This window comes from Drosophila rhopaloa, unplaced genomic scaffold, assembly GCF_018152115.1.
Source record: "Drosophila rhopaloa isolate 14029-0021.01 unplaced genomic scaffold, ASM1815211v1 contig_2, whole genome shotgun sequence".
Classification (NCBI taxonomy): Eukaryota; Metazoa; Arthropoda; class Insecta; order Diptera; family Drosophilidae; genus Drosophila; species Drosophila rhopaloa.
Genome location: NW_025335083.1, coordinates 19,626,514 through 19,651,521, shown reverse-complemented (window position 1 = coordinate 19,651,521; position 25,008 = coordinate 19,626,514). Strand labels below are relative to the sequence as shown.

The following is a 25,008-nucleotide window of genomic DNA, read 5'->3' as shown; positions in this document are numbered from 1 at the left end:
TCTTTCGTTTAATAAGGGGATTACTTGCTGTGAAAACATTGAATAACTAAAATATCGTACCTGTCTTTATTCTTTTGAAAACAAAACTGTTTTTTCGGTGGAGCCTACAAATATTTAAAAAAACCCTATAATGCAAGCTATTAATTTTCTAATTTTCGTGATGGTGCACTTATCCCATATGCACCTAGGAAGAAAACATAAACAACCATAAATAATTCTTGAGTCTGACCATTGCCAAGTTCAATGTTGACCAGAATATCCGCGTATGCGAGTGTTTTGTATATAAACCCGAGGGTATATAGTATATAGAAAGACAAACGCTGGTCAATAAATGAGCACAAGACAAAATAGAATAGCAACAAGGGATTTTCTCGGGTGGTTGTTGGTGTTTATTTGCTCTGCTACTGCTGCTGCGCTTTCCACGCTTTCCACAGCGCTCGTTCCATAGGTAAATTGTATTTTAAGTTCTCAAACAAATGGCCACGAGGGAATGGAGGAGGTGACCCGACGTGTCCGGCATGTGGAGAGGAGACTGCCAGCAGTTTTATGGCAGCCGCGAGAGGGAAAGTCAGCCCCAATGACTGACTGAATTTTAATTAATTTGCGCCAAGGAATAAAGTGAAAATTGGAAATTGGCTTAGACTTAGTCGGTCCCGAAGGCCATTAAAGATGTGACAAGTGTACAAAATTCGTGAAAATTGTGTTTTGTTTTTATAGTGTGAATCAAAATGTCATCGCCCTATGGATATAGCAAGCCCACCTTTATGATAACCGACCACAGTCAGGATCCGTATCATTTGCAACCGGGTGATGAGGACGATGACCAGGATGAGGATGAGGAGCGACATTCTAAGCTGCAGGAGATCATCAGTTATTTGCACCTGAGCGCAAAGCATCGAAGCAAATGGTAAGTCAGGCATATCAAGTATACGCCCCGGGTGGCCCATTCGAATCAGCTTATTTCTATATTAAGTACACGCCCGGAGGACCCCACCCCCACTCGAACTTTCTGTTGTTTATTTGTTGGCTTCCGTTTTCTCATTAGCCTGACATTTAATTGTGGTCGAGGAGATGGTGGCCCCAAAACTTTTCCTTCTAATGTCTCGCTAAGCTCCTTAATAACGGTCCATCGGTTGTTTTTTGAAAAGAAATCAATTTGTACACATTTGATGGAATTTAAGCCGCTGAGAACCGCAACAGATGTTTCCCATTCAGATTGATTACAATTTATTTGTCTTTCACTCAGGGGGCAATAATATTGGTCAGACTTAATCCTCGTTTTATTTGTAAGAATATAAATATATAATATGCATACCAACACTTTTGTTTAAAATAGTAGTGCTTAGAAAAGTTTTATTTTTTATTAAATAGACATTTTTTCAAATGTTCTTACTGATTAAAAAACTTCAGAATAAATTTAGCATTGTTTATTAAATTGGAAAATATATATTCCCTTACTAAAATAAAATATGTAATAACGTACAAAAATAGGACTTTCACTTGAACTATTTTTCTGACAGCTTTAAGTTAGAAATCGTGCAGAGTAATGGAGGTTGTTTCTCAGGTTTTACTACTGAATGTTTTTCCAGAAATTCAAATTGAAATTTATTCTGAATTAAAATAAATCATGTTGTTGTTTTGTTTAGGGAATCTTTTTGTGGCTAAGCTTTCCGGGTAAGTTTGTTATTATTACAAAATGGCTTGGGCAATCACAATAGGTTACTGAATTCCATTCAGCCTTTGTTGATCACAAGCTTTCAGACTGTAAGTGAATAGTTCGAAGAATAGTTGGCATTTATGTACACATTTCCAGCTTAAGCCAATCTTTTGTTTTAGCATTTCGCTTCTGGGAACTATCATTCGATATAGCTTGTTGATAATCAATAATGTAATAGCCTGCACACGTGTGAATTAGCTAAAGTACAAAGAGACTGGGAAATATTATTAATAGACAATGGAGAATAAATATTGACTTGTTTAGCATTATATTTATAGTGCTTGATTTCCGTTGGCAAATACGTGATTCAACAGCCTCCGCAGCTGTTCATGATGCAAAGACATCCGAGCTATTTTCCCTCTCTCATGTGGTCCATAATTAATGGCGCTATAAGCAAGTGTCGTATTCAAATTAATGCACACACTCCCACACAATTGCTAAGCGTTATCAGTGGAGTGGAAACCTAGTGTAATGAGAATAACATTCGCAGTTGGACTTCAATTAAAAGTTCCGCCTTGTTAATCAACAATTAAAGGGAAAACTTGAGCTTGTAAATCACTGAGTTCTCTGGGTTATAACGCAGTTATACTTGGTTTTCACTATACAGGGTGCTTGAATGTTTTTAGAAATACGAAATTATTTATTTTAATATTTATTAAATACTTGTTAACCAAATCTTATTTTGCGAGTAATGACAAATACTATAAATATTCTTTTATTTTCCAATTAAAATATTTTCTGCGGCACCCTGTTGCCTTTTCGCATATTGTTGACAAACAAATCTGATGCAAACCTAATTATATAAGCACTTGCTATTTACATAATTATTTTTTATGAGCTCAAACTGGCCATACGTTGTCTTTAGTGAGTCTTTTGGAATTCTAGAATCTATAAATTGTTGTATGCATATAAGTTTTAATTAATTAGCACTTCAGCAAAGGCTGATATCATTTAAGTAAGTGGAATAGTTTATGGACATTTGTTGGCATCATTAAAGTAGAAAGTGGAATGGGTATAGAAAGGGTTAAGAATTAAAGGTTGAAGGCTGCTTATCGGCCTTCGCATTGACATATGAACATTTTGATATGACTGGCCATTAATTTCGACCTTCTGGGGTACATTGAAAAGAAAGTTGTTCAGTTGATTCTACGCCACAAATAACCACGTGATTCCGACAGGAACATCAAAACCAAGTTTGCTGGTGCCATGATGCCATGAACTGCGGTGGGCCACATGTGTGTGTTGTTTGCGGAAACTTGTCATAGTTCCGGAGGTGAGAAGAGGTGCCGATACCTATCCCTATACATGAGGGTTTTCCGCGCACAATTTACCGACAAACTGTAAGTACTTTTCTGTTGCCAAGGGATGAGCTTAGGGGCTGTAAAAGTTCCGGCTTGCATATATGTAGTGTTCGTGTCTATCTACATTTCTTTGGGGGCCAACCTTGCTGGCACAATTGAGTGGAAATGAATTATGTATAAGTTGTTAATATTATATGTGATTTTCTTAATAATAGCTTAGCGGGGTATGGAATTGTAAAGTGGCAACATTTTCAGGCCTTCGGCAAAGCTTTATAAGATTGTAATTATATATTTTTAATAACAGCTTATTGTGTAAGCTGGGTGTGCATATTGGGCTTGGTTATCTTAACGTTTATTATTTGAAAAGGGAAATAATGGAGATATAATTTTGCATTCTTGATGAGAAAACTTAAAGTTTTTATAAAGAAAACGTGATTATGTAAAGTTTATTAAAATACAATAATAAAGTTAAATTATTTCCAAGCTGAGACTAATAGCTCTATAAAAATGTAATAATACTTAATAAATATAAGCTCATGTTGGCGGCACCCAATTCCCTTATCATTCAGATGGATAAACCGTAGAGACCTTGAGCCAAGACACAATGATTATTGGAAAAAACACAGAGAGCACACCTATTGCGTCTCACTCTGAATACAGCCGTTCATCAGAATTATTATTATCATCGTTCTATTGAATGTGGGTGAGGAAAATTGCAAAATAAAAGAGCGTAAATATTAGTCTTTAAAGCCGCTCAAATGTCAAACTGTCCGTGACGAGAACTAATATACACGAGTTCACTTTGTGCTCCTTGGAGTGTGTTTGCTTGGCGTTTCATTGTCAGTGGCAGGGGTTTTGGGATTGCGAACCCGAATCGAGAAAATTGAGACGGGGCACATCAGAAGCTGTTTGCATGGCCCGCTTGATAAATTCGCCTTTTGTCTGCCCATACACAAAATGTGGCACACAAACACATGCAAATCACAACGCGCGTGGCCGTCTATATAGTCGGCATTAGAAGCTTCACTGGGATTTATCATCTTTGGCCTATAAATAAAACAGCGGTCGGCCTTAAATTTGATCAAGCTGTTTTTTTTTCAGCAGATTTCACTTTCGTTTTGAGGAAGTCTCGAGAGCTTTCGACGAGATTCTCGACTTACTCTATTGCCATTTGCATGACTATTTTTAGGTTTTATGACAAGTGTTTTAAATTTGCACTAATTGCTCGACTTGTTGCTTGTGGAAGATTTTTGAAATCTAAACAACAATAAATCTGGCGATTTATTCTATTATATTCCGATGCTGCAATTAGCAAGGTTAAGTTGAAGTAAACAATAAATTAGACAGAGGAATTATAAGTTAAATTTGGACATGAACCATAACAAATTTATCAGTCATGTTGGTATGTTTTATTTGCATTCCCTTTGAGTGCATCATAAAAAAGATAACATTCACATTTAATTGTTACAATTAGAAACAAATGGGAGTTGGCTCAGCACTACAATTATAATCCTAAGGGAAGTGACTCAGTAATTATTTCACATTTAAATATAAATAAATGTTCATATAACACGACAAAAACACATAGCATGGAACTCAAATTAAAAAAACAGAATATTTTTAAGTTATATTAAGTTAAAAAGATTTCAGACAAACAGTAATTTTGCAGTTTGTCTTAAACATTAATCTAATAGTTTATTTATCTGATAAAAATCATTAAATGAATAATTACTATATTTAGTGCCCCAAAGAAAGTGACCTTGTTCCTAAGTAAATAGTCAAATAATTTAAATCCGACCAGCGCAAATCCAAGTTCAAGTTGTTGGCCATTGGAATACGACCAATTCCAGCGGCAACAAAGCCCCAAAAACAGTGGCATTCAACAGCTATTGAAAGCTTCGGGTTCCATTCAATTGCCGGGGGTGCTTTCAATGCGCCATTCAACCGAAAACAGCTGCGACATCGGCGACGCACGAAGCAGCAACACCAGTATCGGTATCAGTAGGTATAGCTATACGGCTTTAACATCGGCAGAGGCATCGGCATCGGAATCGGAATCGGCAGTAACCGGCTGAAATAACTAGGAACGCGGCACCGAGCCCGCAGATTTATTCAGTTTACAACTTTCGCTTGAAACGGACGTGCGACTTGGATCGGTAATCGCGTTCGAGTGGCTAACAATAGAGATTCAAATAAATAATAGTCAAATAACTTAGTGCACAAATAAAACGCACAAAAAAGAAAACCAAACATTAAGTGAGCTTATCATTTAGTAAGAAATAAAGAAAAACTGCCCCAGAGTTCAGGGTTGTGTGTCTGCAGCAGGGAAAGATGATAATGAACGAGATAAAAGCACATTTAATTATGAGAATTTTTCCTTTGTTCCACGCGCATTCGGCTCTATCCAATTTCCAGTTTCTTATTACCTAAAGATAATTTTGCTCATTAGGCGGGCCCCAAAACAGAGAAAAAGAGCAATTTCTTTGCATAAATCGTTGGTAATTAGTCTGCTTTTGCTTCAGACTTTCTGAGTAATTGGCTAGCGTCTGGTGACTGCAATTCCTATGTATAAATTACCCGCAGGATTCCCCAGGATTCACCCACAATTTCTATGTGGGAACAACCCCATCTGGTGTTTACAAAATCATGATTAAATATTCATATTCGATGGCATGTGAGTAGGTCCTTCACGAAAAAATGGGGCTATCAGTGGCTGGCAAATATTTCATAATTTATGGATGAAATTCAGTTCGGGTCGCACCTTGTGGCCCAACCCAATCAATAATTGACCACTGACAGGCCACGCAAATAAGTAATACATTCAGTTGGACAAATTGATTCATCAGTATAACATCATCGAGTTGCAAAATGAATACATAAACGGAAACGGAAGCAGAAAGTAATTTAGAAGAGCGCCCACAAAAGTATGCAACACAAAACGCAGACCCATAGTTGACTCGCTTTTATGTTAGTTTTTAAAGCTTTGCAAACTTCTTTTGACACTTATTTAAAATATTTATACCAGTCTAGATGTGCGTGTCCCAACAAAACATATCCTATCTGTCACTTTTCCCCTGCCTTAAAGGCAAAACAACATTTATGAGCTGGAGCCAACAAAAATGGCTTTTAAGGAAAACTCAAATAAATTTTAAGTGATTGCTAGAGACTTTTGAAAGCCCCAAACTTTTGTGGCGTTAATTTGCCAACGGATATTTGGTCCCTTAGTCAGGACACGAAAAGTTTTACTGCCAAAACAATGAGAAGCCTGTGAATTAAGCCCTCGGTATAAATTGTTTCTGAGTTCTGAAAGTATAATTATACTTGATGAAAATCAATTAGTAATTAGAGAAGTGTAATATAAGAGAATTTTTGTCAACATGTCTTTCATTCTTAAAAGTTTACATTAAAAGTATTTATTAAAAAATAAGGACACAAGTGTCTTAGAATAAATAAACCACTCTATAATATATCTTAACGTTTTCTAGTGACATTTTAAACGGCACAGTATTTATATGTACATATTTTATTTCCTAAAAAACCCCATAACAAAACTAAGCAAAATATAAATTTGTAATAACAAAAGTAACTTTAACTGCAAAAGTTGTAATTTATTTAGGGTTGACACGAATTTTGTATAATATTTATGTGTTCGCCAACTCCAACATAAAGATAGATGGCGTATCCACCTTGTTGACACATTTGTGTAACAGCACACATTTTTTTTCCCAAATATATAAATATCCTGCCCCTAAACGATGACATATCTTTGAAGGCAATTTCCGCTTAACGCACAGTATATTTTCGGCACCATTTTACATTTTTTTTGGCGTAAAACATTCAACCAAATGAGACCTTGCCACGTGTCTGTTTTGCATTTGACCCGTTTTTCTGCCCACATCCTGTCGGCCAATTCCCCCAGATGGCATGCCATAATTTGAAATGTGTTTGGGCCGGGTTTTTAATTATGCGCCCTTCTAAATTGTTTAATGTTTGTAAGTTTACTCCTACTAATTAGCAGCAAACACCATAATTAAATATAACTTAATGCGCAGACATGTATATAGTAAACACATCGGAAATCAACCGATGGAACGTGCTCTATGAACCGCAGACGATGACGTACGTGATCATCCCTTGTCGTTTTCGATTTAGTTTTTGATGTGCCAACTGATTTGGTTGATAGATGAAATGAGGCCATGAGAAACTAAATGAATATTGATTCCCAATTAGGTTTCGGTCGAGCCCTGTCTATCAGGCGACTATTTTCGTCACACTGGACCCTGAATAATTAATCCCTATTCTGCGTGACGCAACCATGAACTTTTGTGGAAGGCAGCTGCTAGGTTTTTATTTATCAATTTATTTACTGTTAGAAGCCAACACTGCGTATGCGTGATTCGTTTATATGAAGCGGAGGCACAAAACCCTATACTACATCAAGATGTACAAGAGAAAGGCCTAAAACCCAAAAATAAATTCTTGTGATTTGCGATAATAATTAGTATTAATAGATAAGGGTTCAAACTAATCAACACCAAAAGTTAAAGTCAAAATCGCGTCTAGACGTCAGCGGCTTAATTAATATAACACGCTCCCGAATTCTGTCAAAATTGCTCCAGTTCGGGTTCACGGCGCGCCCAGCCCACCGCCCACTGCCACCCACCACCACCCACAACCCATAATCAGCAGCAGCAACAACAACAACAACAGCAGCAAGACGACGAACACCGGCACAGTGGGTCACAGTGCCGCATCAACGATATCGCGGCGCCACAGTGGGAGTGGCAGTGGCAGCGGCTGTGGCAGTGGCAGGGCTCCCAGCATCCACAAGAAACGCAAGAACATCTGGCCATTCAAGATGCGGGTGAAGGTGACCAAGCGCCTGTGGCCCCACCGACAGGCGTCCACCAAGAGCGACCACTTTCCACAGCCAAAGTAAGTCAGAATGTGGAGGTTAATTACCAATTATATATAAATTAAACTGAAGTGGGAATTTGCAGCAAATTAATATCATATTTAAGTAAAAATAGTACCTTCAGAAAATCAAACTAAAGTTATTCTTTGGCAAAGTGAATAGAACCAATACTATAATTCATTCCTTCCTTAGTAATTATAACTATTTACTTTGACATTTTAAGCAGATTAAATGCAACAAGTATGTCAAAGGAGCTATATTAATTAATCATTTTTCCAACAAATTAATTCTTTCATTATTGAAAAGAGCTTTTATCGTTGTCATTTTAAGCTCGTCAAATTCAACAAGTAAGTCCCAAAGTTATTATTTACTTTTCGAGGAAAATAAAGTGCTTTGTAAGCTGAGAATTAATTTGTCTGAGTAAACGAAAACAACAAGTAATTTTATTAATAAGTATTGTATTATTTATTTAGTATTTTAAGAAGCAATTCGCGAAACTGTTTTGATCCTATCAAAGGCAATAGGATTCTAGTAAAAACAAAAAGTAAATTATTACAAATCGAAGGAATTATATACAGAAACAATAATATACAGAAATAATAAATTATGTGTATTAAGCAGCTTATAATAAAATAAATAAGATCAATGGTAGCTACAAGCAATAAAAAGCAATTTATTGCAATTAAACGAAATCGGAACAATGTCCTCTGGATTTCAGTAAAATAATATCTTAAAGTTTAACAAAAAGTTGGGCCGGAAGTTGAAACCCATTAAAGAAAAGTTTCTAAGCACGCAACTCAGTGTGAGGTTTTAAATTCTTGTCATTTTGTAGATGTGGATGTTGTTTGAAAATGTAATTTGTTAAGTCAAGCATTTTATAGTTGAATTTGTCCCTGCATAAGGTCCATTAAAGTAGAGATTTTTACTATAGTTATGAACTGGTAAGAGTGTTAGTCCTTCCTTTACTTACTGGAACTTTTCCTTTGAACCTTTCCCATTACAAGATTGCGATGCTCGGGCAAAAAAGCCAAAGTTCATGGCCCGAAACCTGTTTTGCCTTACATCTGCTAATGCCAGATTCCCGTACTCATATATTTATATGTTTATATGGGTTTCTCATGTCTGAGCCAAGGGCACGTGCCTGAAACTCCGGTGGAGAATGGGCCGGATAGAAGGCAGTTCCGGTGCCCGTCTCGACCACAACATAAACATAAACATGTAATCGTGTACGAGTCTAATTTTCCCTTGAATGGCAGCAACATGTGTCGACCAAAAACGAGAAAAACAAAAACGAAATTAATGTCAGACATTTAATTTCCGCTTGCCCGAAAACAAGGGACAAATGTGGGGAATCCTGTTTCCATTTCCATTAATGTTTCAATAGAACACTTCATTGAATTGGAAAATACATTCGCAGGCATATTTCATAGAATCAGGTATTGGCATTCAGAAAAATCCATCAACCCATCCATCAATCGGACTGCCAAGTGGGGCGTGCTGTTGGGTCCTCAAAGTGTCCTGGCAACGTGCCCAAAATGTCGGGCACGTTTATTTTTTTGGAAGGAGCTGAAATAAAGAAGGCCTAAGATAAATACTAATTAATTTGTTTGACCAAATGGCCGCTAGGAAAATCAACAAAGGCGACAAACAAACCGAAAATTGACTTCTCCTTTCTACCAAATAATTCTGCAATTAATTTTCAATTTATTTGCCTTGGTTTTAGTTTTAGGGAAGTATAACCAACGAGTTGTATGCTTAACTTTTGCACACGCATATCGCTCATCCGCCCCGTGGACCGGTCGCCTTTTTTAAGTAAGCCATTAACACTGCCACCCCCGCCTTAAATGTGGGTCAGCCAAAAGTAAAAATTCTTTCACATAATGGAAATTGCGTCGACGACCTCGTCCACGCAGCCAAGGTCAAATGCTGGCCCAGTCTTCTGCATTGTTCTAAGCATCTTCAAAATGTGATTATGAGCCCGCCAGGATGTGTGTTTGTAAAAGCCGACGACAGCGAGGCCCATAAACATGGCACATGAATAATTAAAACATTTAATGCCAAATTGGGTTAAAACCCTGCAGTTGACACTTGTCAAGTTGAAAAACAATGAAAAGGTTGTAACAAGAAAATATGCTTTAAAGTCGTAAAAAATATTTATCATTTGCTTGCTTAGGGCTGGATTAAAATTGTCTTGTATACATACTTCTTATAAAGAAAAATATATTTATAAAAATTTAAATATAACATTTTCTAAAAATATTCTAAATATAGAGGAAGGGAGAATAAATAACAAATCTAAAGACCAAACAACTCAATCAGTTATGACCTAACTGCATTATACAATTCCTATAAATGATATTTTCCCAATAAAAGATTAATTTACAAAACATCCTATAATCTGAATACTAATAAGATAAATACAAGCTCTCGTGTATGAATAAAATATTCTACAATTGCATTTTGATTTACTCAGTTATAACAGAGTAAACTCTAAGTATGTGGAAATTAAAAATGCAAATGAATACCAGCTATGCCAACAATTTGCATACTACACTGGGCTGCAAGCTGAACGAACCTTTTGTGTGTGTGGGAATGGAAACCCATTTTTCACCCCCTCGTGCCGCCCACTACTTAGCCCTGCCCTTGGCGAAATGGCCATTCTCAGTCACAGTTCGATTTATGGAGGCGTCGTTGAAACGTGTGACTATGGGCCCATTGAGAACGTGTGCCATTTGCCACTCTGCGGAGCAGCTGTATTCTTCCAGGGCCCCAGCCCACGTCGCGCACTGTCGCGTTTTCAATTAATTAACTCACTTTTTTCGCAATGGAAAAATACTCGTACCGTCGGCGAAAGATTTAACTTGCTAATCGAGCCCTGCCACCCTTCCTCTCCCCGATTTAAAAATAAGACTTAAAGTCACTCACATGCGACTCGCCAAACGCTGAGTGCTGAGCGGTTTCAGGCTTTCAATTTTCTCGAAATTAATGAAGCGTGTCGCTTTGAAAGCGCCAAATGAATGACATACCCACTAGGGAAACGGGAACGGGAAGATATTGCACTGAGAGAAAAGCTTACCTTTCGAAAATTAGATTTTAAAATATGCCCAATAAAGAAATAAATATTTCAAATTATTTAGTAAAATTTAAATAAATAGTATAGGAATGTTAAAGGTTTTCAAAATATAAAACAAGAGAGAACGCTATAGTCGAGTGCCTCGACTATTAGATACCCGTTACTCAGCTAAACAACTTAATATAAATATGCCTTCTTGTATGTTTTTTGCCGCTGTAAATACATACATATGTTTATGCTTACATACATATACACATACGCCATTGTTTGACTCAGACCTCCAATTTGGCTAACTTGATTTGATTTGCATAGTTCTTGGGATATAGTTCGGTATTGACAAATGAAAACCATCGCAATTTCCTTTAATAAAAATCCTTATCGAGAATTAACGTTGACTCTGTTGAGCACCTTGGCCAGCTGTTCCAAAGTCATCCGTTAGATGGCGCCATGAAAGGCGGAAATGTAGGCGCTAGCCAGGCTTAAGCGTTTACTGGGTTTTTGGGCGTTAGAGTGGGCGTGGCAAACTTTTATTACGCCAATCGATATTTATTGACGAAACAAATACATTTAAATTAAAATTTTCACAATAGCATCAAAACTGTGGCCACAGCTTGTGGCTTGTGGGCGTCAGAGGGGGTGTGGCACTATTTTGAAATAAACTTGCGCTGCGTAGGAACTCCTAAAAACTACATGCAAAATGCCAATCTTCTAGCTTTTATAGTTTCCGAGATCTCAGCGTTCATACGGACAGACAGACAGACGGACAGACAGACGGACAGACGGAGAGACGGACAGACGGACAGACGGACATGGCTAGATCGACTCGGCTAGTGATCCTGAACAAGAATATATATACTTTATAGGGTCGGAAACGCTTCCTTCTACCTGTTACATACTTTTGCACGAATACAATATACCCTTTTACTCTACGAGTAACGGGTATAATTAGTATAGTATCATTAAAACATATATTTTTCCTTGCACACTTTTTTATTGATTTCAATAATATTCGATAAACAAATTTTTAAAGTCATAAAACATGTCTTTTGGCCATTTTAAACGCCTATACAAATATTTTTGTCTGTGCAAATATAAAAACCAAAGAGGAAAGTTAAAAGGGAAGGAGAAGCGACCGAATGACCGACTGGATAAAATTACGTTTTTTCGGGTCTGTAATTTCGTTATCAACATTGTCGCACAATGACCTATATAGGCACATCTATCCCGATACTTGACTCTACTGCAAAAGTATGTGTGTGTTCCGGCCGCCTGTGTGTGCGTGAGTATCTGTGTGGGTACTGCTTACTTAAGCAAGTTTGAGTTGATTTAATATATATCCCAGCATAAGAGGAAAGCCGTTTGATGAGCGCGTGTTCATTTAATTTATCAAACGGAAAAGTGCGTGCACTTTCAATTGCTTCGCCACTCATCCGCTTGAACTTTAACATTGTTCTAAAATGTTTTCAAATTGACAAGTTATTTTTAGAAATTTATTTTTACCAAGCGTTTAAGAACGAACATTTGTAATTTCTTTTACTGTCTGAATTAAAATATAAATCGATTTAAAGATACATACGTTTAATGCGATTTTCGTCAGAAAAGCATATATTTCAATTTGAAACTATCAGATTATTTCCTGTATTGTCTAATCATAATTGAAATGAATTGGCAACTGCATGAAGCAAATGACTTAGAAGTAATTGCCTTGTCATTTACATGTGAACAATAGGCTCATTCAACTTAAAATTAACAACAATTAACAAAGTACACTGCAATAAAATGAGAAATGTGCTCTGCAGTCAAGGGAATAAACGTCTTTTTTTTAAATATTGCGATTTAAATTCTTTCTCCCTTTTAGGGCTTTTTAAAAATTTTCTGAAGTTTATCAATGACTGGAAAACAAAGTAATTTAATTTTAGTGTGGTGTTCACCCCGCCGTTTGTCAAAATGTATTTCTAAATAGTCAAATTGTCGGATTGAATAGCACTCTGAACAAAATGCAATCGTGCTCAGACGGGGCGTGCCCCATCGGCTATTAGCCATTATCCGTTGGAAGTGCGCACATTACGCTAAACGTCGACAACTGGCGCTTGGGTTTCCCTTCGATTTATGCTTCAATTTCGTTTTCAATGCCATGGCTGTTAACTTGCCGCCCTTTCTGAAATACGAAGCCCCCGAGATCGGACTTCTTTTCAATTAAATTGCATTTCACTCGGCCACGGCAAACACTTATGGCAGCTTGGGTCAACACGGGCGATATATACTATATAGTACTTTATTCTTCATGGTTGGAGACCTTTTCTCATTAGCCGAGCTGCGAAATGGCTATCATTAGGTGGCTGGCGGTGTCAGGTTGCAACTGTGGCCCTGGACTGGCTTGATTTTCTAATCTAGGGGGGAAAAGTATTACATTACCTGCCGCATTATGCAAACTTGGCAAGCACACACCTGTGACGTCAGTGAGTCAGCAAGTGGATTCTGTTGAGTTGGCCAAAAAAACGTAGATACTTTAAGCTTAAAATATATTCTGCTTATTCGACGGAATCATTTCATTTCGCTTCGTTTCGTGTGATATGCGTCTGCCAAAAGTTTTGACAGGCGCCAGCTCCCTCGGGTGCCTTTCAATTACGGGAATATAGAACGAATACGCTTTGAATTTCGCATCACGTGGGGGCGTTCGGATTTGGCTCAATTTCTCAAAAGTCGCCCACGAAATTTGCATGCGAAATGTAGGCACCCTTGAACTCCAAGGCCCCGCGTAGCACCCGCTGAAAACGCCTTCAATTTAGGCGGTTTACGGATATTTCATAATTCGCAGCGCTCCTTAACAGAATAATTGAGCCTCGGAGCAGCTGATTCCTCGCCAAATTTCAGAATAAATAAAATACTGCCAGCGACTCGAGTTCATAGCTCATCTCGTGTCATAAAATCGTTTAAAACGAGTGGAACAAATTGATGAAAATTGTATCGGGTTGCGGCTTAAAATAGAATTTATAATTGGAAGTGAGATTAACGTACAGCACTTTCGCGGATATTACTCTTTTACGATTTAAATTCAGTTGTTGGCTCATTCTGATGAATCGTTAATTAATTAAAGTCAATTTTATGAAAAAACAAGAAAGGAAAGCTAACTTCGGGCGGAGCCGAAGTTGATATACCCTTGCAGAATATTTTATAAATTATATTGTCCAAAATTATTCATATGATGTATTCTTAATACTCATAAAATGTCCCAACTTCCTAACTTTAAAAACACCAAAGTTATGGCATTTCCAATCGTTCAGTTATATGGCAGCTATAGGATATAGTCGGCCGATCCTTATGAAATTTGATAGGTCGGATTGATTGGCCAAAAATAAAGCCCATAGAAAATCCCAACTTCCTAACTTTAAAAACACCAAAGTTATGGCTTTTCCGATCAATCAGTTATATGGCGGCTATAGGATATAGTCGTCCGATCCTTATGAAATTTGGTAGGTCGGATTGATTAGCCAAAAATAAAACCCATAGAAAATCCCAACTTCCTAACTTTAAAAACACCAAAGTTATGGCTTTTCCGATCGTTCAGTTATATGGCAGCTATATGATATAGTGGCCCGATCCGGCTCGTTCCGACTTATATACTACCTGCAATAGAAATACAACTTTTGGGAAAGTTTCAAGCAGATAGCTTTAAAACTGAGGGACTAGTTTGCGTAGAAACGGACGGACAGACGGACAGACGGACAGACGGACAGACGGACAGACGGACGGACAGACGGACGGACAGACGGACAGACGGACATGGCTAGATCGACTCTCCTGGTGATGCTGATCAAGAATATATATACTTTATAGGGTCGGAAATGTCTCCTTCACTGCGTTGCAAACTTTTGACTGAAATTATAATACCCTCTGCAAGGGTATAAAAATATCTAATGGTTTATCTGATGGCTAGTTTTTAATTTTATTAGAGAACTTTTGAAATTAAAAATTCAAATACTTTTTAACAAAGCTTACACATTTATTTGGCAAAGCTATGATCCACGGATTTATCAACTGATGATGCTCATGATCACTCGATTCGTGTTTATGCTGATAAAAATGGCACCCAAAATAAGTGTATATTTGTTTTTGAGGTATCTATTGTTTCTTAACTCCTCTAAAATCTCTGCGTAGCGCAGCGCAAGATCAAAAGCATCGCAGAACAACTGTCAAATGTGATAAATCAAGTGTAATTGAAAGAAGTGCAAATAAGCCAACGCCAGCAGCAGCAACAACAATGACGGAAGAGAGTGGAAAAGCAAACACTGAACGAAAGATAGGGCGCACTCGACGGAGCCGAAAATGAAGAACATAACGCCCGCTGTGGGTGGGATGGGGGTAGAAAGAAGCGATGTACGGATTAAGCTGAACCGAAAAAAAAGTGCACTCAGCAAAATGTAACACAAAAATATTGATACTTCACAAGCGATTTACCATAAATTCTGGGATACATTTGCTAAAATGTTAGATTTCTTTTCTCTTTTAAATAAAATAAATAAAAGTATGTATGTATATCTAAAATTGAACTGTGTAAGTAATAGTGCCATAAGAATGAACTTTTATACTAATTCTTATAATTTCGAATCTTTCTGATTATGTATTCTTTTGGTAATATGTGTTGTGTTTCAACACGTGCATCTTATGAGTTCAGAAGCCAAGGTCAGCTCTGGACTTATGTAGATATATAAAGGGTTACTTGCCTCTTTTTAACTATTATAAAATAATTGTTTGTCAATATAATATAGTTATATTCTTACTAGTTTTAAAGAAATTTTTTTTTACAAACCTAAGCCTTTACTGGGGCTAAGAAAAAGGATAATTAAATGTGGAAAGAGTTAGGATTTTTTCGAGTGTGACAACGATGGATGATCGGTCGAGTTAGTTGTGGGATTTTGAGTGCACTTGCAGTGGCCGCAGAGAAAGCATAAATGCGAATAATGAGCAAAGCGCGGTCAGCGAGAGATAACTGATGATGATGATGGAAAGCGAATGTGAATATCAGGAAATTTTATTTGAGCTCTTGTTTACCTTCTTCTTTGGCGCGCTGCTTCGCCGCAGCGACTGCGACGCCACTGCGAGTGCGGCTGCATTAAAACCTACAAAATAGGGTAAAAAACTGCGAACGGCAGTTAGTACCGCTTGAGCTTTCGACCGAATATATACGCCCGATCCGAGTCACGATCGGCGGCAGTAAATAAAGCAAAAAAAACCGAAAAGGGCACGCGACAATAAAGAGCGCAGTTGAACTGAAAAGCCATTCGCGCTGCAACAAGTGGTCAAGGCAACACGATCCCGCTATTTAATTAAAGATCGGCTCTCTTGCTCGATTCTTTCCATTATCCCAGCGGCGCAAAAATATGCGATTAACAAAGGAAAATTCACATTTTCCTCGGCTTTCGTATTGAAGCATTTCGCGAGTGTGTGCGTAAATGCAATTTACGTAATAATTCGTTTTTTTGCGGATATACTTGTCGAGTGTCACATTTTAATACCCAATCCCGAGGCCCCAGCACCTTTTTTGGTTTCCCCTCTAAGGATGGCCTACAACTACAACAACAGCTCCGAGGATAACGCATACGAGGATGAGTATGTGGCTTAAAATGAATTGTGTTCTAGCCTTACGCAGCTTGTCATAGCTTTTTTATGAGCTTACCTCAGCTACACGGAAATAAATAAATCAGAAGAAAATGTTGTGTTAAACTATTTGTTATACCGAATAAATTTTGTAAAGAATGCCAAATTAAAAGAAAAACTGAACTTTAAAAAAATCCGTTTTTGACACCCATTAAATGTAAATTTAATATAAAGAAAAATGTTTTTTGGGGGTTAAAGTTTTGTCATGATTTTAGTGTTTTTAAAAATTTTCGAGTACGCTTTGTATCTGTGTAGAACCCAATGAAAAAACCGACAAATTGTCGGAAGCTTCAGTCGAGCGGAAAACTCGTTTGGCTCCTGCTAATGATAGCTCGACTTCCCTATACAGGATATGCCTGTGTTTGTGGGTGTCCTTTCTCTGTCGTCTGATGGGTGAATCAATCTTTGACACGGACACTTGTTTTCACTTCAGCTGATGAAAGCCGTGACATAAAGTAGCTGTTCAAAGTATTAAGAGCCATCAACAAAATCATTTAATCATTGCGTTGAGGAGACAGCCGCTGCTTGAGGCTTTCTATCTTGAGTCGGGTGAAAATTCTTTTCTTCTGCACGGAAAATTCCACAGACTTTGTAAAATTTCAATTACTTTTGGAAGAAATAATGTTAAGAAGCATGTTTTGATGAGTTGCTAGAAGTTACTCAAAAGTTTATAAATTTTTTTAAAATTCTATTTGCTATTTAAGCACCCTTGACTGATTTTAATATTATGTTATACTGATCGTATTATGTTTAATTTCCGATGATTTATGCTTTTAACCACCATTTTAAACAACTAGCTCAGATAACCCACAACAAATCTGATTCCGAGAAGTCTTTTCCTTTGGCACACCCATCGACACTTGCCTTCATTTCACCTCATCACATGAGGCAATCAAAGATCTCATGACTTATGCACGAGCTGTGAAAACCAGAACTGTCTAATCTGAGTATCGCAATTGAGGCAAGTTCAAGCTAAAATGTCGGTTTCGCTATTCTGCTGCTATATAAAAACTGAAATACAACGGTGTGGGTTCGGTCAAGAAAATCAGTGTCAGCATTACTTTGGCGGTCTTGTCTTTGTTTCTGATTTTGTTTCTGTTTATGACATGACTACATCGCGTCCGTCCATCAAGCGAAAGCTAATTGAAACTTAAGTAAATATAATTTATGACTTATTTCGAGCACTTTTCATCGCTCTAACGCAGGCTTAAGTAAATTTAGTCAAGCCGACTGAATTAAGATTTGTGTGCCCACTTGAATCAAGTGCACAAATTGCATTTATTTAGCCCGCACACGTGATGCGATTCCCAATGCACTCCAAGTGCCTTCACCGAGGAACCTTCCCCTAGTTCCCATCTCCATCTCCTCGAATTCGAATAGACCTCAGCTGCTTGGGTCCCAGTCATTATGGCAAAGAGTCATTAAACTCGCATTTGAAATGGAATCGAAACTGAATACAATATTTTATGGCCAGTATAAACAGACATCTTTCTTTGGTCTGATGAGTTTGTCTCTGATAACGACGTTGGTCTGACCTTAAAGCGGGCCTGACTTATATAGCTTATCGTATTTGGCATTGCGCTTTAATTGAGCTCGGCCACTGCCATTCTTTGGTAAATCAACAAATCTGTATTGAAGATTGCTTCGGTCAGTTTGTGTGGAAATTAGAATAAGAATTGCTAGAATATGTAGTTATCTTGTGGGATACGTGATGTACGGAACGTTGATTTTGGGTGCCCCATTACGAAAATTTTAGTATTAGTAATGGGAACTAAGCCACTTGAAAATGAATCATAATATATGAATACAAGGCGGTTTAAAAAATAGACCATCAGAATGTGTTCTTTGTGTAAAATTAATTAATATTACATTTGGTTTCTCATGTTAAAATTATTATTTTCATTTTCGAGACATCCCTACAAAACTGTATCTTTTTTCCATTCAGATCCTTACATTTCTGTTTATCCTTTTTGTCAACTTACTCACCAAATATTATTACTCAAATCTGATTTTATTGCAAGTTCCCTAAAAGCCATTTCAGATTTGTTGTCAATCAGATTTCTTGCTAAGAAGATTTTCATCCACTTCTTTAGCCACAAGTGAATTTCCACTTCATGTAGCATAAGCTGAGACCCTCAGGAAACCCCTTTTAGGGTAAACAACTCCAATTTAAAGTCTTTATAAGAGTCAAATAAAATAAATACAAATCGTTGCAAACGCAAGCTAACGAAAAAAAGCGAATAGGAGGAGAAAAATCAATAGGGATGTGCTAAAAAATTTATTGAATGTTTTTGGTGAGACGGGCAGGCCACACCCCAGTACCTGAACAAACAAATTCCAACACAGGTCTGGTAATCTTATTAAATCTTTATTCTTTGCTTATTTTCTTCTCCTTTTCGGCGGTGCGTTTCATTGCTCCCCGATGTGTAACAAAAACCCGGCTCCATCTCGTCCTGCTCCTCGCTCCTCCACACATGCAGCGAAGTAACAGAAGGTGCCTTACAAGTCTGGCGAACTCTGCCGGAGCGCATTCGTCAGGATCCCAGTTTAGCGTCCTTTCGCCAGGAGCACGAACGTCTGCACGGCGGTAAGTTGGGCATAATGGGCACGCTGCCCCCCGGATCACATAATTTCCTTTTTTTTATGTCTGGCTGTTTCTACCTTTTTTATTGCCGCAATTATTGCTGAATTTTTTATTGCCATTTGCGCCGGCGTTGGCATTGACATTGGACAATGTCCGGGTTTTCTCCTGATTTGCATACTAAAACTTTAAGTCCAAGCTTATCTTCAATTGTTTTGATGGACGCACTACTTGGGGCTTAGAAAATTATGATAATGGCAGGGTTCCAGTCTTATTGCGCCATATGATGTCATATTAGAAATGAACATAATCTTGGTTGAGCTCCTTCAATTTCTGGGCAAATTAGTGTTTTTGTGTTTTTAAATTATATAGTAAATTACTTTGCATTCTTTTGAAAAATGTCTTAATGAAAAAGAATAAGGGTAAAGTAGTTGTCAGAGAAAACACAAATCTTACGTTAAGGAAATCCCCTATCATAAGAGTAAATAGCTAACTAAAAGCACATAAGTTTTCTAAGTTGACATTAAAAAGTACAATCAAAGTTTGTGTACAGAAATTAAATTAAGGAACAAAAATAAAAAGGGCTCATTGTGCAATACGGTTAGAAGTAGTTCCCAATCCCAAGGGCTAAATTTACTGTCCGAAACCTTCGTCTTCCTAATGTGTCCTTTTCCGCATCCTTGTCTCCAGCCATCAGTCAGTTGGCGAATGTGTCCCTGAGCCCGCTCATGGCCATTTATGGGTATTTATAGCCTCGAGTCGATTACCGTGCGGCTGGGCCAATAAAATAATGCCAACACGTGGCAGGTGGCTTAAATGTTGGCTGGGCCACGTTAATTCCTGGCCAAAGTCGCCACAGTTGCCTGTGAGTTGTCCTTCCGCGAGCAGCGAATGAGTAAATTTTCGCACAAATATTTGCCAGTTCCGGGGCAGGGTTAAGTCAACCAGCCAGAATGGGCCATTGATTAACTATTTTTAAATTTACCTATTCACACCGCAGATGTTGATCCCTTGCAAGCGGAGGAGGCGGAGGTTCGGGTGGAGAATGGACACCACGAGGAGACGGCCTTGGCCATCCAGGCCTTCACACAGATCGGGATAAATGTGACGAATGAGGCGGGTCAGGTGCGGGTACTCGATGGCAGGTTCGTAGTTCTGTGCCTCTCGATTGTCAGTTACGTAATTAGTGCAACCAGTTTTCTGTGATTCCCCGTGTTTCCAGGGACCTGGAGAACAACAATGACGATCAGCACGACGAGGCCGAACCGCATGCCAAAAGTTTGGTGGGTATACTGCTCGGGTTATTTATTTGAGAACATATTTACCATTACTTATTTATGATTCCAGATCCGAAAGTATCTCATCTGGTTCAAGATAGCCGTGCTGGTGGTGGTCTGGTGTGTCTTCACCGCTTTCCTAATGTCCAACAACGAGCATGTGGACCAGCTGAGCCTCATAAGTGTTCCTAGGAATAGCTCACCAAGAGGTAGGATAAGAAACTATATATTTAAGAGTGATATTGATAATATACACCCCCTTTTAGTATTTCCCATTGCCACCTCCGGTCTGCAGAGGATTGGCCTGGGCCTGCGAGGACCCTTCCGGCTGCAGGAGAATGAGCTGGCCATCAACGATAGCGTTCCACTGCCCCTGCTCCAGGTGCAGGTGATGCGCAGCTACTTCGATGGCGAGGGCATGGAGATCTACATCGAGAACGCCAGCCAGTTGTGGCAACTGGACGTGGTCTATCCGGATCTGATCGATTCCACCCAGGACACGAAGAAGCAGCGAACCTTCGAGCTGAGTCCCATCGATCCCTTGTGGCTGGCACAATCCAATCGCACGGAGCTGAGCTTTGAGTTTACCAGCAGTATTGAGGGGGAGTTGCCCTTGCAGCTGAATGTGGATGAGTCCCCGATCTACAAGAGGGATGGAGTCATCTATGCGGCGGTGGTCCTCTGCGGACTGTACGTGATGATCATCTGGGAGATTGTGAATCGAACTTTTGCCGCCATCATCGCATCCACGCTGTCGGTGGGAATTCTGGCTGCCCTCAATTCGCGGCCCTCGATGGCCACCATCATGGGTTGGATCGATGTGGAGACCCTGCTGCTTCTCTTCGGCATGATGATCCTGGTGGCCATTCTCTCCGAGACAGGCGTCTTTGACTATCTGGCCGTGTATGCCTACAAGATCACCAATGGACATGTGTGGCCCCTGATCAATTGTCTCTGCCTGTTCACCGCTATCCTTTCGTCCTTTTTGGACAATGTGACCACAGTGCTGCTGATGACCCCGGTGACGATACGACTCTGCGAGGTCATGTGCCTCAATCCGGTGCCCATACTCATGTGCATGGTCATCTACTCGAACATCGGCGGAGCACTGACTCCGGTGGGGGATCCACCCAACGTCATCATTGCATCGAATAGCTACATATCTAAGAATGTGAGTTTATCGAGTATTATTATTAATTTTTATTATTACCTCAAAATATTATTTCGTGAACTAATGTTATATCCATAACTGCTTTTTCAGGGAGTCAACTTCGCAGTCTTCACTCTGCACATGTTGCCCGGAGTTCTCCTGGTAATGGTGCAGACTTATATCCAGTTGCGCTTCAAATTCCGCAACATCAGCGATCTGCAGTTCAAGGACTCTCCGGAAGTGGAGGAACTGCGTCACGAGATTCATGTGTGGAAGAGAGCGGCGGCTAGTCTTTCAGCCTATTCCAAAGACGAGGAACTGGTGCGGCAGACACTGATGAAGAAGGTGAACCGCTTGAAGAGGAGTCTGAAGAAACGCATGACGGCGGTTATAGAACCGGCACCCAATTACCAGCAAACTCTGGCAAATCTTCAAGCAAAGGTAAGGGATTTTTATCCCTTTTTCATCTACAAATGTATATAATCCATTTTTTATTTTCAGTATCCCATTCGCAACAAGACTCTGCTGATTAAGTGCTCGGCTGCTTTGCTTTTTGTGATTAGTTTGTTCTTCCTGCATTCGGTTCCGGAGTTGCAACGATTATCCTTGGGTTGGACCGCTCTGCTGGGCGCGATATTCCTCATCATTTTAGCGGATATCGAGGATATGGAAGCCATTCTGGCTCGCGTGGAGTGGTCAACGTTGCTGTTCTTCGCAGCTCTATTTATTCTTATGGAGGCTTTGACGGAGCTAGGTCTGATCGAGTGGATCGGTAACATGACCGAGGGCATTATCCTAGGAGTAGGCGAGGATCGGCGTCTGATGGTGGCCATTTTAATAATACTTTGGGTGAGTTTTCAAGGAAAGCAATCATTTATGATTTATATAATAATTGAATAGAATACCAAACTAAATACTTACCATTTTCTGCTAGGTTTCTGCCGTGGCCTCGGCTTTTGTGGACAACATCCCATTGACCACGATGATGGTGAAGATCACCATATCATTGGCGCAGAATAGCACCCTCAATCTGCCACTGCAGCCTTTGGTTTGGGCACTGGCCTTGGGAGCCTGTTTGGGAGGTAAGTTCCAAGGGTAATTATCCTTTAAGGACTTACAATAATCTATAAATGTTTCACCTTTAGGCAATGGTACTCTGATTGGAGCCTCTGCCAATGTGGTTTGTGCCGGAGTGGCTGAACAGCATGGCTACAAGTTCACCTTCCTGCAGTTCTTCAAGTAGGTTTTTAAAATATATATGTATATCCAACAAGGACTTTTAATTAATTCGTTATGGTTTCTAACCCCCACAGAGTTGGCTTTCCCATCATGATCGGCAGCATTATAGTCACCACGGGCTATTTGCTCGTCTCGCACTCGCTGTTCGCGTGGCATTGATGAAGGTCCCCCATCTAGGAGTTGACTGTGTCGATTCGCAACAAGGCGCACTTTACCTCGTTACCTAACGGACAGAAACTGTTCCAGATGCCACTCCCATCGTGTTTTCCACACCGAAAACAGCACCAAGCTAGAGAGGAACCAATTATCTTATGCAATTGCCATAAGTGTGAGTTCTGAACCAAACAAAAACACAGAAAAACTGAAACGAAGAATATTACATAAAAATACATTTATTTTTACACATCGTTGTTAGTGTAGTGTGTAGTCTAAATAACAAAACAAACAACAACAATTAAGAGAATTAAAATAAATATAAATTAATTATTTACAATTAATAATGTCGCTGAACTGTGAAACAATTGTTAAATGTTAAATGTATGAATACGAATCAAATAAAAACGAAACAAATAAACTATTTAGTGCGTTTTGTGTTTAAGACTTACTTTTTTTTAAATAAAACACAGACATGTTTATGTCTTTTGTGTAGTGGATTTGTATTTTTTTTAGCTTGCGTTACTAAAAAATTAGAGACAATAAACATTTTTTGGTCTATCATTTTTTTATATCAACAACATTATATGTATTCTTAACTACTAGAAACTGAATAATTGAAATCCCAAAAAGAATGTTATAGAAAGCGTAACTGTAATAAAAGTAATTTCAAGGCCGCCCGAAAGCTTGCAATCACTTTTTTAATAAACATTAATATATATGTATATTTTAATAAAAAGATAAAAGTCCCATTTTAAGTTATAATTTTGGCTATCAAAAACATATATTTAAACACACATATTTTAAGGTTTTTTGTTGTAACTTTGCCAAAATAAGACTTACAGCCAAAAGAATGACTGTTTTGTGAAGCTGAGAACATATACAATCAAGTCCAGGTGGATTTGCTAAAAAATTTTTTTTCATCGATTTTGTCATTTTTTATAAGGGGTAACACTTGATTTTTTTTGAAAATTGGACAAAAATTAAATTTTTTAGCTGAGAATACAAAAAGATTGAAAATTTTATAACGAATCCAACGAGGTATGACATTCCAAGATCTGATTATTATTTCCAATGGTTTTGATCTAAAAACCGAAAAAATTAAGCTTTTTTTCGGATTTTGGCCATTAAAAACATATATTTTAAAGTTTTTTTGTTGTAACTTTGCCAAAATAAGACTCACAGCCAAAAGAATGACTGTTTTGTGAAGCTGAGAACATATACAATCAAGTCCAGGTGGATTTGCTAAAATTTTTTTTTTCATCGATTTTGGCATATTTTATAAGGGGTAACACTTGATTTTTCTTGAAAATTTGAACAAAATAAAATTTTTTAGCTGAGAATACAAAAAGATTGGAAATTTTATAACGAATCCAATAAGGTATGACATTCCAAGATCTGATTATTATTTGCAATGGTTTTGATCTAAAAACAGAAAAATTAAGCTGTTTTTTCCGGATTTTGGCCATTAAAAACATATATGTAAACACACATTTTTTAAGTTTTTGTAACTTTGCCAAAAGACTACAAAAGATTGCGTTACTAAAAAATTAGAGACAATAAACATTTTTTGGTCTATCATTTTTTTATATCAACAACATTATATGTATTCTTAACTACTAGAAACTGAATAATTGAAATCCCAAAAAGAATGTTATAGAAAGCGTAACTGTAATAAAAGTAATTTCAAGGCCGCCCGAAAGCTTGCAATCACTTTTTTAATAAACATTAATATATATGTATATTTTAATAAAAAGATAAAAGTCCCATTTTAAGTTATAATTTTGGCTATCAAAAACATATATTTAAACACACATATTTTAAGGTTTTTTGTTGTAACTTTGCCAAAATAAGACTTACAGCCAAAAGAATGACTGTTTTGTGAAGCTGAGAACATATACAATCAAGTCCAGGTGGATTTGCTAAAATTTATTTTTTCATCGA

At 38.1% G+C, this 25,008-nt stretch overlaps 1 protein-coding gene across 5 annotated transcripts; it reads left to right on the top strand.

Moving 5' to 3' along the window:
* Positions 1-713: 713 nt before the first annotated feature.
* On the top strand, positions 714-23,488 carry LOC108046010 (P protein). 5 transcript variants are annotated; one of them, XM_044459504.1, is made up of 12 exons: positions 5,133-5,274; positions 7,392-7,953; positions 19,145-19,251; positions 20,246-20,390; positions 20,468-20,528; positions 20,593-20,731; positions 20,789-21,693; positions 21,784-22,113; positions 22,174-22,521; positions 22,607-22,754; positions 22,818-22,911; positions 22,986-23,488. In XM_044459504.1, the coding sequence occupies exons 2-12, from the start codon at positions 7,877-7,879 to the stop codon at positions 23,068-23,070; spliced, it is 2,439 nt and encodes an 812-aa protein (XP_044315439.1). In that variant the 5' UTR covers positions 5,133-5,274; positions 7,392-7,876; the 3' UTR covers positions 23,071-23,488. The 5 variants fall into 5 exon arrangements, with proteins under 5 accessions (XP_044315438.1, XP_044315439.1, XP_044315440.1 ...); XM_044459505.1 differs by having other exon boundaries at positions 5,133-5,290; XM_044459506.1 differs by having other exon boundaries at positions 5,157-5,174.
* Positions 23,489-25,008: the final 1,520 nt, after the last annotated feature.

Coding starts and splice junctions, on each gene's coding strand:
- LOC108046010 (XM_044459503.1), top strand. CDS start 729: ATGTCATCGCCCTATGGATATAGCAAGCCCACCTTTATGATAACCGAC. Junction 20,391..20,467: donor GTGCGGGTACTCGATGGCAG/GTTCGTAGTTCT, acceptor CCGTGTTTCCAG/GGACCTGGAGAACAACAATG. Junction 21,694..21,783: donor ATAGCTACATATCTAAGAAT/GTGAGTTTATCG, acceptor CTGCTTTTTCAG/GGAGTCAACTTCGCAGTCTT.